At 64.8% G+C, this 12608-nt stretch overlaps 2 protein-coding genes across 3 annotated transcripts in view; one reads left to right on the top strand and one right to left on the bottom strand.

The window, feature by feature from the left end:
* Positions 1–1539, top strand: part of LOC311517876 (phosphofurin acidic cluster sorting protein 2-like) — a 112869-nt gene extending 111330 nt beyond the window's left edge. For both annotated transcript variants that reach the window (XM_084623119.1, XM_084623120.1), the window contains one exon: positions 197–1539. In XM_084623119.1, the coding sequence (XP_084479245.1) occupies positions 197–312 (116 nt within the window). In that variant the 3' untranslated portion in view covers positions 313–1539. The remainder of the gene's footprint in view (positions 1–196) is intronic.
* A 486-nt stretch (positions 1540–2025) lies between these two features.
* Positions 2026–12608, bottom strand: part of CUL7 (cullin 7) — a 37130-nt gene continuing 26547 nt past the window's right edge. The window contains exons 17-30 of the mRNA XM_084623118.1: positions 12477–12582; positions 10744–10839; positions 9254–9429; positions 8850–8983; positions 8582–8767; positions 7687–7802; positions 7027–7209; positions 6401–6558; positions 5865–6078; positions 5448–5619; positions 4782–4930; positions 3281–3398; positions 2622–2818; positions 2026–2542 (exon numbers count right to left, since the gene is read on the bottom strand). Of these exons, the coding sequence (XP_084479244.1) occupies positions 2258–2542; positions 2622–2818; positions 3281–3398; positions 4782–4930; positions 5448–5619; positions 5865–6078; positions 6401–6558; positions 7027–7209; positions 7687–7802; positions 8582–8767; positions 8850–8983; positions 9254–9429; positions 10744–10839; positions 12477–12582 (2290 nt within the window). The 3' untranslated portion in view covers positions 2026–2257. The remainder of the gene's footprint in view (positions 2543–2621; positions 2819–3280; positions 3399–4781; positions 4931–5447; positions 5620–5864; positions 6079–6400; positions 6559–7026; positions 7210–7686; positions 7803–8581; positions 8768–8849; positions 8984–9253; positions 9430–10743; positions 10840–12476; positions 12583–12608) is intronic.

The following is a 12608-nucleotide window of genomic DNA, read 5'->3' as shown; positions in this document are numbered from 1 at the left end:
GGATGGTGTCCCTAGCCTCTGTTTGCCAGAAGTTGGGAATGGGCAATAGGGGAGGATCACTTGATGATTCCCTGTTCTGTTCATTCCCTCTGGGGCACCTGGCCACTGTTGGCAGACAGGATACTGGGCTCGATGGACCATTGCTCTGACCCAGTGTGGCCGCTCTTACGTTCTGCACTCTGCTCTCTCCTCTCAGTGTCCATTGATGGCGTGGAGTGGAACGATGTGAAGTTCTTCCAGCTAGCAGCGCAGTGGCCAACACATGTCAAGCATCTCCCCGTGGGCATCTTTGGCTACTCGAAGAGCGTGTGAGCCAGCCGGGCAGCCCGGACTCTGAGTGTGGCAGGAGGAGGCGATGTCCAGGGCCTGTCGCTTCTGCTGAGCACTGGGGGAGGTTCCTGCTGCCCAGCTCCAGGTGCTATGCCCTGGCCGTTCCCACTCTCTCTCCCCCCATGGGCCTTCTAACATGCACCTAGAACTGGTGCAGCAGGGGGATCCACATGGTGCCCAAGCCAGCCTCCCACCAGCCAGGGCCAGGGGTCCCACCCTGAGGAAGGGAGGGGGACTGGGAGCAACTGGAGGGAGTCTTACTGGTGCTGTGCCTGTGGGGGCAGAACAGGCTGCTCTGGCTCCCGCCCGGAGGCCAGCTCAGCCAGTCACACCCTGTGGCAAGAGCCTAACTCCGTTGCCCCCTTTCGGAAGCACCAGGGCCCCACTGGCAGCTCCAGGGAGTGAGGGGTCTCTGCCCCACCCTGCCGTTTCGGTTAGGGGCTGTCACCCTTTGCTCAAGGGCCCGGTAAGCCTGGGCTCAGGGCCCTGCAGCACCCCAGAGGCCATGGGGCTGAGCCTGGGCCCAGCTCTTCCCCCCTGCCCCACCCCACCCCCCATGCTAGGGAACACTGGACCAGCTGAGGCTCACCTAGAGCTGCATGGAGGAAGCCATGAATGTGGCAGGTGGGGGCCTCCTCCACCATCAGCAGTGGGGCCCCAGCCCTAGGAAGAGCAAGGGGGGAGCTGTGCCTGCTGCAGGAACTCAAGGCAGGTGTGCTTGGCAGTGCCCATGCCACCCTGTGCTCCCCAGTGAGGTCCCAGGCACTGGCCTAAGGGGAGCAGAAAGCTGGGCTGGCCCAGCTGTGCCCTCAGTGCCAGGAGTCAGTACCCAGCCAGTCTGAGCTGCAGCCCATTACTACATCAGCCCCCCTGCCCAGAAATGCTAGGGGCAGGCCCACCTGCTGCTCCTGAGCAATGGGGCTCAGGAGGAGGCTGGGCTGCAGATGGGGGGACCCTGGGCACGGCTGTGTCTTTCCATTTACTGCTGGCATGGGGTTCACAGTAGCATGGTAGCTCTGGCACTTGGGCTGATGTCACACTCCTGCCCTCTGCCTGGAAGGCTCCAAGCCCAGCCCCTCGGAGCCCTGGGCGGCCGCGGAGCCGAGGAAGCGTTACCCTGTTTTTTTACAAGATTCTATTTTTTTTAAACTTACTGTACGGTTGCTTTTCTGGATTAATTTTAATAAATTAATGCTGGTACCACTGTGACTGGGGTGCAAGGTGCGTGCAGCTGGGCCCTGGGCGGGAAGGTGGTGCAGAGCCCCTCAGCCAGGGCCAATGCTGCTGCCTCCCAGCCAGCTGCGTTGTGGTGGGCACTGGGGGCCTACAAACCATGCATGGCTATGGCTGCTGCAGACGCCAGGCACTGCCCAGTGCACAACCCCCAGGAGACAGCGTGCCAGCCAGTGCGGGCCCAGAATGCCCAGCCCAGCTCCAGGGACCTGCCTTCAACGCTGACCCCCCCAGGCACATGGAGCCAGGGCACAAGGGGGAATCAGGAGCTGCCAATGGAGCTGGACCTCAGGGAGGGGGACTGCTCTGTTCTGCCCTGGCCCAGCTTTAGGATCTTCAGCCAGCTGCCTGAACCCTAGTGCGGGGTGGTGGCACCAGCTGCACCAAGGCAAGGGAGGGAGTCCCTCTAGCTGTGCCCAAGCTCTGCTGTTCCCTGGTAGGGCCCAGGACTGTGGGCACAGATCAGCACAGCTGTTTTATTTAAATTAAAACCCCCAAGCCCTTGGGAATCGTGTCTCATGCTCCAGGGGCCGTGGCTGGGCCCAGGCCTGGCTGCTCTCCTCGCTCAAGCTCTGGGCACGCCTAGGCCCCCAGCACCGGGCAGCTGATGCCCTGCCTGTGGCTGATGGCTCTGGCACTCCCCTGGTGCAGTGTTCGTGCCCACCTGGCCTGCTTACACAGCCCTGCTCCGCTTCTACCTGAAGGTAGAGAAGGTCTGTCTCCTCTCGGTGCAGGCTGCGTTGGGCATAGTCTTGATCTCCACAGTCTGGAAGGTGACTTGGGGCGGGCGCTGCGGGGGCGGGGAGGGCATGGGCTCTGGGGAGACGTACGCCAGCAGCTGGGGGTTCTCCTCCTGGCGCCGCAGGTAGCCCTGGCTCAGCAGGTGCAGGATGCAGGACAGCACGTCCGTGCTGCTGCAGCAAAAGCTGAGGAACTGCAGGGCGGGGCCAGACTCCCATTTCTGACAGGCGTCGATCACCTGGGGGGGAGAGGGCAGAGTTACCCCGACGCTGCCCGGGCACGGAGCCCCGCGGCCGCTCCCCTGCCAGGACCCGTACCCTGAACACCAGGTTATCGATGTGCAGCTCCTTCTCCCCTTTCAGGATCTGGATGATGAGGCAGCAGATGATGTTCCTCTTCCTCTCCAGGGTGCTTCCCTCGTCATCCTCCACGTTCAGGTACGTCTGCTGTGGGAGCAGCCACAGGTGCTGGCCCGCCGCCCGCGCCAGGGCCGCCTCGTTCAGCCGCAGGACGCCTGGGACCGACACAGCCGCGCTCAGCCATGCCCAGGGAGCAGCTCCTCCAGCCCCTCCCATATCCCCCCCAGCCCTGCTTGGGGACCAGCCCCAGCCCCTTCCATCTACCCCCCTTGACCTGCTTGGGGACCAGTCCCAGCCCCTCCCATGTACCCAACCCCCGGCCCTTCTTGGGGACCACCCCCAAACCCCCCACCCCACACACAGACACCAGCCCAGTTCTCTCCTCCCCCCAGCCAGCCCTGCTTGGGGACTGGCTACTCCAGATGCAAACCCCCTTCCGGCTCACAGACAAACCCCTGCTCCCTGGCATCTGCTCTGGGACCAGCCCTACCCGGCCAACCCTCCATACCCCCCAACCAGGCCCAGCGTAGGGGCTCCATCCCCATCTGTGGTCCCCTTGTTCAGGAACCACCCAGGGCCAGGGCTCAACTGCCCCTCCCCAGTCTCCCCATACGCACCCCCCTGCGGCAGGCTCCGGGTCAGGATCCCGGCCTCTCCCATCAGAGATTTCAGCGCGTGGCTCAGCAGGACAGGAGACAGCCCTGTGGCCTGGGCCAGGGTCTCCACAGCAACTTCCTGCGGAGCAAAGGAGACAAGAAGTGAATACGCAGGGGCAGGGCCATGATGATGGGGCGACAGCTCTGGGGGCCAGGACAGGGCAAGTGGGCCAGGTGGCTGGGGGCCACGGCCCAGGGGCTGGGGCAATGGGGCAAGGTCGCTGGGGGCCGTGAGGGAGGGGCCGGAGTGATTGTACTGGGGCGAGGTCGCTGGGGTCCATGGTGATGGGGGAAGGTGCCGGGGCTGTGGCAATGGGGGGGAGGTATCAGAGGCTGTGGTGATAGGGGTTTTGGGGGGGGAGCACCAGCTAAGGGGCTGTGGTACCACATTGGGGGACTGAGGGGCAAAGGGGAGAGAGAACAACACTGATTCCTCTGGCACAAGCCACCTGGGAACACAGCAGCTGCTTTGCAGCGGTTTCTGGGTCACAGGAGGGCAGGGACTGGGCTGTGGAGAAAGGAGTCCAGGGGTTCGGGGGTCACTGCCGGGGGGGGGTGTGTGACGAAGTGGGACTGTTCTTAATGTTTCCTCTGAATAGTGTGGGGGTGCCTCATTTCCCCTATGAAGTTCTTAAGTATCTAGGTGGTGCGATAAGGGTGTATGATCACTGCAGAGCCCTAGAGGGCAGGTGTGTGCAGGAGTCTGGACACAGAGAATGGCCGACACCCTGTTTCCTGGCAACTGATGGCCTGGGCCCTTCCCCCCTGCAAGGTGAGAGCTGAAGGATTGGAGAACAAAGGAATCCGGTGACCTCCTGGCCCGGGAAAGGAACAAAGCCCAGAGGAGGAGGGGCTGGAGGGAGTTTCAGTTGGGGGCTGGCTGGGACATGGAGTGAAGGGCAGATGTGGTTGTCTGGCTCACTGCCCCCCAGAATGGACCCAGCTGAGGGGTCCTGTTCTCTGCACCTGCAAGCTCTGTTTTAGACCATGTTCCTGTCGTCTAATAAACCTCTGGTTTACTGGCTGGCTGAGAGTCCCGTCTGACTGCGGAGTTCGGGGGCAGGACCCTTGGGCTTCCCCAGGAGCCCCGCCTGAGCAGACTTGCTGGGGGAAGCGCACGGAGGGGCAGAGGATGCTGAATGCTCCGAGGTCAGACCCAGGAAGGTGGAAGCTGTGCGAGCTGCGTGTCCTGAAGACAGGCTGCTCCCAGAAAGGCGACTGCCCCAGAGTCCTGACTGGCTTCATGGGGAGCAGCTCCAGAGCATCGCCCAGGGACTCCGTGACAGGGGGTATCTGTGCAGGGGGGAGGACAGGGGGTCTCTGCCCCATATGGATGAGCTGGGGGGAAGTTCTCCCTGTGTTGCGAGGACAGGAGGGGTCTGCAGCCAGGTTGGGGGTTCCCACCCCCAGGGGCGAGCTGGGGGCAGCTCCAGGATGCTGGGGGAGGAGAGGGGGGTCCCACCTGGGCGCTGTTGAAGCCCAGCAGAATGTACATCTGCAGGGTGGAGACGTGCAGGGTGGTGCTGCCCGCGAACCGGAGCTCTGCGTGGCCCAGCCACGTCCACTGCAGCCGCCGCGGCTTCGTGTGCTCCAGGCCAAACCGGCTCTGACCTGCAAGAGACGCGGCCAGTCCCAGCAGAGCCACCAGAGGGCCAGGCCCCCGAGTCCTCAGCCAGCCAGGGCTGTGCCCCCCTAGCCACATGCCCCTAGGCAGGGCTGCAGCTTACCCCACTGATTGCCAGCCTGCCCAATTCCAGCCACACACATCCAGGTGGGGCTGGAGCTCACCCCTCGGCTCGCCGGCCTGGCCCCCTTCCCAGCTGCACACCCCCAGGCGGGGCTGGAGTTCACCCCACTGCTCGCCAGCCTGGCCCAGCACTAGCAGCTGCCCCAGGAGTCACGGCCACGGCCAGGGGTTTCACTGCTGCGTCTGACACCCCCCCCCCAATCTCCAGCCCAGTGCAGTGACTCTAGAGCCCTGCCCCCCATCCCCTGCAAAGCGACCTGAACGGCCCCCCGGTGCTCCCTCTCCTGTCACACACCGCTCTCCACCACCACCACGGGGCACAGGGACAGCCCCCAAGCCCCTGCTCGGCCTAGTCGGCCCCACCCCAGCACCCAGACTCACTGTTGGTGTAGAAGTCGGCAAACCGCGCCAAGTAGCCCCCAAGGGGCCGCGGGAAACATCTGCTGGGATCCTCCAGGTAGCAGAGCGGGGAGACGGTCCAGCAGCGCGGGGACAGGGCCAGCACCTTCACCTCCGGCTCCTCCTCCAGCGTGGCCGGCTCCTCCGCCATCGCCTGGGGACAGGAGCAGGGGTGTCAGGGATCAGGCTCCCGCCAGGGGCTCGGCTGCAGCACCCCCTGGGAACGCACCGTGCAGACCCCACACCACCCTGCTTGGGGGCCCACCGCATTCCCCGGCCCCTTGGGAACAGAGAGGGCACTGGGCAGACCCTGCCCCGCCAGGGCGTTTCACTGCTTCCCCCCACCCCCCTGGGAAGGGAGGGGGCCCCGGGCAGACCCCGCCCCGCCCGGGGGCTCACCGCGTCCTCCTGGCCCGCGTCCAGCTCCAGCAGGCGCTTGTCAAGCTGCTGCAGCTGGAAGAGGTGGAATTGCTGCTGCAGCTCCTCCGACTCACTCAGACTCTTCAGCATCTGCTGGGGGAAGCGATTGGGGAAGCAGAGCCCGATCTGCTCCACGACGGCCCGTTCCAGCCACACGTTCCCCTGGGCCAGGAGCCGGTCGCCCAGGTAATACCTGCAACGGCCGCCGGCGTCAGGGCGGGGCCCAGAGCCCGACTGCCTCCCCACAAACCCACCCCGGCCCCTAGGCCTGGAGCCACCCCTAATTCCCGTCCCGGAACCCCCCCGGGACCCTCCCTGCCTTTGCTATGGCCTGGAGCAGGGCTCTGGGGCTGCTGATCGGAGTCTGGCGGGACTTTGGGGAGCCCACGGCCCAAGCCGAGCCAGAGCCCCCATAACAAGCCAGGCACCAGCACTCACAGACGTGGCAGGCCCAAGACAGAGCCCAGGCCGGGGGTGGGGCCCAGCGCCCCACTCCCTCGGCTGGGGCCGCTCACCGGTAGAAGTGCTCGAAGGTGTTGGCGAGCTCCAGGCCGGAGAGGAAGAGGATGGGCTCCAGGCTCTGCTGTAGCCGGTGCAGCAACTCCACGTTGGCCGTGTCTCTCTGGCTCTCCTGGATCCGCTGGTCGATGTAGCGAGCAAACTGCTCACTCACCTGCAGGGGAGAGCGCCAGCTGCCAGGGGCCTTCTCGGGGTGGCTCCCCACGGCAGGGAGTCCCCATGGAGGTTCAGGGGACGCTCACATGGAGAGGGGTGATGGGGGGGCTCCAGGGGAGGGAACAGTCCTGCAGAGGGTGAGGGGCCACTCCCTAGGAGCTGGGTCATTCCCAGGGGTCACCCCACCCGTGGAGACAAGGAGGCAGAATGGGGGAGGTGGGGCCGTGGGAGCTGCATGTCTGGGCTGTGGGCAAGGGGGCGCGAGGGGCTCGCTCCCTCTCAGGGCCCAGGGCTGTTGGAGCAGGAGCGGACTAGATGGCCTGAATACAGCAGGGGTAACCGGCAGAGACCCCCACGCACCTGGGCCCCCTCACACCTGGCACCAGGCCGACCAGCCTGGCAGCTCTGCTGGGCCCCAGGCTCGTGCCCCAGGGCCAGGCCAGCCCCACGGCAGCCCCCCACTCACGTGCATGGCCGTCAGGAAGGAGAGCTGCAGCAGGCCCCCGGAGAAGCCCTGCCGCAGGGCCAGCGTGAAGGCCGTCTGCTGCCCGAACAGCTCCTCCATGGCACGGCGCAGGCCCAGGTAGAGACGGCAGTACCGCTCCACGAAGTCCGGCCCCTGCCACGACGACTCCAGGAACCGCTTCACCTGTGCGGGGCAGGCAGCCCACGGTTACAGGTCGGCGGGGAGGGCCCTGAGGGAGCCTTGGGGGGAGTACAGGCCGGGACGGGCGTGGGGAGGGGACAGGCTGGGGTGTCCGTGGGGGGCAGGATGGGTGTGCGGGGGGGGGGATGGGACATGACAGACACAGGGGGTAGAGGGTAGGCCGGGCATGGGGGCAGCCCCGAGGGTGGGGAGGGGGCCAGGGGGACAGGACGGGACAGGCATGGGGAGGGCCCTTCGCATCTAGTGTCCCAAGGGCTTCATGGGCCTGGGGCAGGAGCTGCAGAGACAGAGGAGGACAGGGCCCTGCTCCCCCCACACAGGGTGGGGTGGGGGACGGGCAGCAGATACACACAGCCCAATGCTCCCCTCACCCCTGCTGCTGCACCAGCCCCCCTCCCCCGTCGCCCCCACACACACCTGCTGCTGCACCAGCCCCCCTCCCCCGTCGCCCCCCCACACCTGCTGCTGCACCACGCCCCTCCAGCACTGCGTAATCCCCGTAAGGCTGCTGGGCTTCTTCCCCGACACCTTGGCGGCCCCGGAGCTCGTCTCCTTGTTCTTCCCGTTCTTCCCATCTGCCAAGGGGGAGCCGACGTGAGGGCAACGCCCGGGGGGCAGGGCGGGGGCAGCACCAGCACGAGCAGCCTCCCCCACCCCAAAGCTGCCTGTGGGGCGTGGGCTGGGCCCGACCCTCCCAGCGCTCCCCCGGAGAGGGCAGCTCGCTGGCAGTTGGCAGGGGTGGCTGGGAGCCCCCTGCCCACATGGGCCCGGCTCAGCCCCACATGGTCACTGAGTGTGTGTGTGCGCGGGGGCTGCGGGGGCCAAGCCTGGAGCTCAGGGCGCGTAGCAGCCAGCCAGCCCCGGGCACCCTGGTGCGCAGACCCCGGGGCAGCGGAGTAGCCACCCCCGGCCAGGATCCTGCCCCTTACAACAGGGCTGGCCCCTGCCGGCTCTGCCTGTGGGCACCAGACCCACGGATCTGAGGGCTGGGCTAGGCCCCCACATCTCTGCCTCCTACACCCAGCCGGCTCTGCTGAGCCAGCCGCCCAGGGCCTTGAGGACCAACCTCTGCCGCGCCAGGCCCAGGGGCTGCCCGCCAGCCCCACAGAGCCCTCTCCCACGTCACCCCGCCTGCGGGCGCCAGGCACACACAAGGTCGCGCCGAGCTGCAGCACCAGTGCCCGGCCCTGGCAGCAGGACGTGTCAAAGGCAGCCCGGAGAGTCCTTACCCGGAGGGACCCCTCTCCCCACTCAGCCTCGGGCAGCACCCCAGGGCCTCCTCCCCTAGCCCCACCCTGGGACCCGGCCCACTCCCTGCCCGGCCCCAAAGCCCCGCCGGGGGAGGGGCCCTTACTGGCTTTGACCGGGGCTCTCAGCTCCTCGGGCTCCGGGCTGCCGGGGTCCACGTGCACCAGCAGGTGGCTCAGGCGCCGCACGCGGGAATTGAAGATGGTGGCGCGGCTCTTGGCGCGTCGGGCCGTCTCCAGGTTCTCCAGGTACTCGCTCAGGAGCCAGGCCAGGGGGCTGACGCCGCTGGGATCTGCAAGGCCGGAGGGGGAGGCTGAGCCAGTCGGGCCGGGCAGGCTGGGGGCAGCGGGGAACCGGGCAGGGGGAAACGGTACCTGGGCTGGTGATGCTCTGCACCAAGGGATTGATTAGGGCCTCCCAGCAGGTCCTGCCCAGAGCCTGGGCCGCCTCGTCATCGGGAAGGAAGCGATCGGCGAACACCTGCTCGTGCCGCAGGGCGCAGTTCAGCCTGCAACAGCAGAGACACCCGCACCAGTCACTGGCGGGGCCCTGGGGCCTTGCCAGCGCAGGGCGGGCAGATCCTGGGTACAGAAACACAGGGCAGGGCACTGCCAAGGGCCATGGCCAGCGCTGGAGGGAGAAGAGGGGTACAGCCCCAGGTACAGCCACACTCAGGGCAGGGCACTGCCCATGGGGGACCCCGGGCACAGACACACGGGGCAGGGCACTGCCCGGGGCTCTGGTCAGCGCTGTGGGGCACCCCGGGCACAGGCCTCACCTGTTGAAGAGCTGCAGCAGCTGCATGCGCTCGTCCGCGATCTCCTGGCACCACGTGTGCGCCTGGGTAGTGTAGAACAGGTAGGTCCGCCGGCACAGCTGCTCCTTGAAGATGGGCCAGAAGGTGGGCTTGGGCCCCAGGATCTCGATGCCACGCACCCGCGTGTCAATACCACCCTGCAGAGGGCACAAACCTCCCTGGTTAGACATGGGCCCGCCGGGCCCGGAGCTGACCGAGCGACTCCCACGGGGTGCCCCTGGGCCAGGCCTCTCGCGGCCCGTAGAGCCCCTGCAGGGGGTGAGGGAGGCCAGAGACCGGCTTGGCTGCACACAGGGACGGGGGTGTGATGTTGCACACCAGGTGCTTTATGGACATATGCTTGTCAGTGTGACTATGATGTAACTGGGATATGCTTTATGCAAAAGGTCTCTTGTAAGGTATCATAACAAAGATTATAACCTACTGACTATGTTCCTCCTACTTGTATGCACGTATCATTCATGTATCTGAAGCTAGAAATATGAAGTACAACTCTGAGGTCCTATTATAATTATGCAAAGTTGTGAGCCATTAATGGTGGTTTAGAATCGTGATGGCTCCCATTGACTAGGACAATTGGTTGTAAATGGTTTATTTACCTGCAAACCTTCCCGCGTACCTGTGGGCCAGCCCATGGGGAATGGAGACTCGGGGTCTTACAGTGACATGTGACCATGTCACATGATACTGGAATCCATCTTAAATCTGTTGCTTTTCCATTTAGAAGGAGGGGTGGGGACCCAGAGAGACAAAAGATTCCCGCCTTGTGCCAAAGCTAGAAAGGGGGTGGAGCAGGACAAAAGGGGCTGTCAGTCACGAAAAAACCCCTAGTTATCACCTAAGATGTCTGCTGGAATTAACAAGGACTGTACCGGGGAAAGGACTGGGCCCAGACAAGGAAGGAGTCTAGTCTGTGAAAGAAGCTTATCGGAACACCTCTGAGGATGAGATATTACCTGTAATCAGTTTCTTAATGTATTAGGCTTAATGTATTAGTACTTAAATCCTACTTTTTATACTTAATAAAATCACTTTTGTTTACTAATAAACCCAGAGTAAGTGATTAATACCTGGGGGAGCAAACAGCCGTACATATCTCTCTATCAGTGATGCAAAGAGCGGACAATTTATGAGATTACCCTGTATAAGCTTTATACAGAGTAAAACGGATCATTCGGGGTTTCGATCCCATTGGGAGCTGGACATCTGAGTGCTGGAGACAGGAGTACCTGATGCGTGGCTTTCAGTTAAAGCCTGAAGCTTTGGAGGAGTGGTCCAGACCCTGGGTCTGTGGTGCAGCAGGCTAGTGTGTCTGGCTCAACAAGGCAGGGTTCTGGAGTCCCAAGCTGGCAGGGAAAAGGGGCTCAAAGGTAATTTCAGCACATCAGGGGACAGTCCCAAGGGGGTCTCTGTGACCGAACTCATCACAGGGGGCCCGCCAGTACACCCACCTGCTGGCAGCGCTTGATCTTGATTTGGATGATGGGCCAGAAGCGGGTCAGGTTCTCCAGGAGGATCACTCTGCTGGCCGAGGGCATGACAGTCACCTAGGGAGGCAGGGAGAGCCGCATCCCTCAGACACGGAAATGGCGAGGCTGTGAGAGATCCCAGCCCGCCCCACAGGAGAGTTGTCCAGGCCCAGCCCCCAGAGCCACGTGAGGCAAAGCCGTGGGGTTAGTGGCGTGCAGGAACATGGGCCCCAAAAGGGATGGGGCGAGGAGATGACCAGCAGCTGGGACGTAAGTGGCGGCTTCCCAGCAGGGGTTGGACTAGCCAGCAAAGCCTCTGCCGCTCCATCAGGCAGCCCCAGGGCCCCGCCCAGCCACACCTGGGCAGATCAGAGAAACCATGGCTCTGCTGGAGCAGCGAGACGTGCCAGCCCTCTCCACCACTTGCTGCTGCCCCCTCCCGGCACGGCCACTGGGAGACCAGCCCCTGGGAGCTCCACCCTGCTCAGGAGCTGCCGTCAACCCGCCGGGAGCAGCCGCAGAGACCACAGCCAACGGGGATCGAGGGGTGTCGCCGGGCATGGGAACTGGCTGACAGCCACCGACCAGCGGCCCAGCGAGCCCTGTGGGCACCCGGCACCTAGTGCCAGAGGCGCCCGAGAGAGACGCAGATCTCCCGCTGCGCCCCTTGGGCTCCCAGCCCGAGTGGTGCTACTGAGCCAGCGTCACGCCCCACTCCCAGCGCCCAGATCAGGCTCATCCACCGGTTTGGAGCTGGGGGTGGTGGTGGGGTGTCCCAATTTCCAGCTTTTCTCTGCAGCGGGGCGGGGGGGAGCCTCGCTTGGGAAGCGACAGGCAGGATTCTCAAGGAATCGCCGGCCCCCAGGAGCCACGGCTTGAAGGAACAGACCAGCCGTGCCGAGAGCTGGCATCAGCACCGTCACTGCCAGCACAGGCCCAGCGCCACACGCAGCCGGCTGGCTGCTGGCACGGTGTACATGCTGCTCCCACTGGGAACGCGCAGGGCTGCCTCTCTGCCCCGCCCACCCCACTGACCTCGTGGGACTCAGTGCTGCCCCAGGGGCCAGAAGGCGGCTCCCCAGCTCCTCTCGGTCCCTCTTCTGCTCTACAGCCCCCGGGCAGCGGAGACCCTGGTACACCCTAAGCTAGGCAGACTGCCCGGCCCAGACAGCGCCGCTGGGTTCTGGGGAGAGGTTTCCCAGGGCAGCGCACTCGGGTCTGGGGAAGCAGAGGGCGGGAGGGTCTAGCAGCAGAAACGGGAGCAGCTAGGACACGGCAGGCTGTGCCAGGCCTGCCTGGGGCGGATGAGGAGCAGGACAGGAGGGGAAGCCGGGACTTGGTCACTGGGGTGTCTTGATCCTCCCACTGGAGCAGCTGATCCTGGCCACCACTGGAGACGGACCCTAAGCTCAGGGCCCTGCCCTGCTCCTCCCCTCCTAGGGGAGCGCTGGTGACGTGCCCGCCAGGATAGGGCCTACAGGCCTGGGGCTGGCGACTCCCTGCGCCTCGGGTGCTGGCTGCCTCCCAATTCCGCGGCAGTCGTCCCCCCGGAGCCTGGGCCAGGCTGACCCAGCTCCACTGAACAGCAGAGATGGGCGCTGGCAGGTGCGAAGCTCTCAGCCTGCACCCGCCCTGCTAGGGAGCCCCCAAGCCACAGGACCCCCACTCCCTGCAGCTCCCCCTTTTCTGTCCAGGGCGGGCTGGGCCACACTCACTGTATTGAGCTCGGTGCTGATGCTGGCCGGGTTCTCTCCTCCCATGACCACGATCCGGGCTGGCATGTAGCTGGAATCCTCGCTGGCCACCACCACGCTCATCTGCCTGCAGCCAGGGAGAGCCACAGCATC

The sequence above is a fragment of the Lepidochelys olivacea genome (genome assembly GCF_965140295.1).
Source record: "Lepidochelys olivacea isolate rLepOli2 genome assembly, chromosome: 3".
Lineage (NCBI taxonomy): Eukaryota > Metazoa > Chordata > Testudines > Cheloniidae > Lepidochelys > Lepidochelys olivacea.
This window is presented reverse-complemented; position numbering and strand designations above follow the sequence as displayed.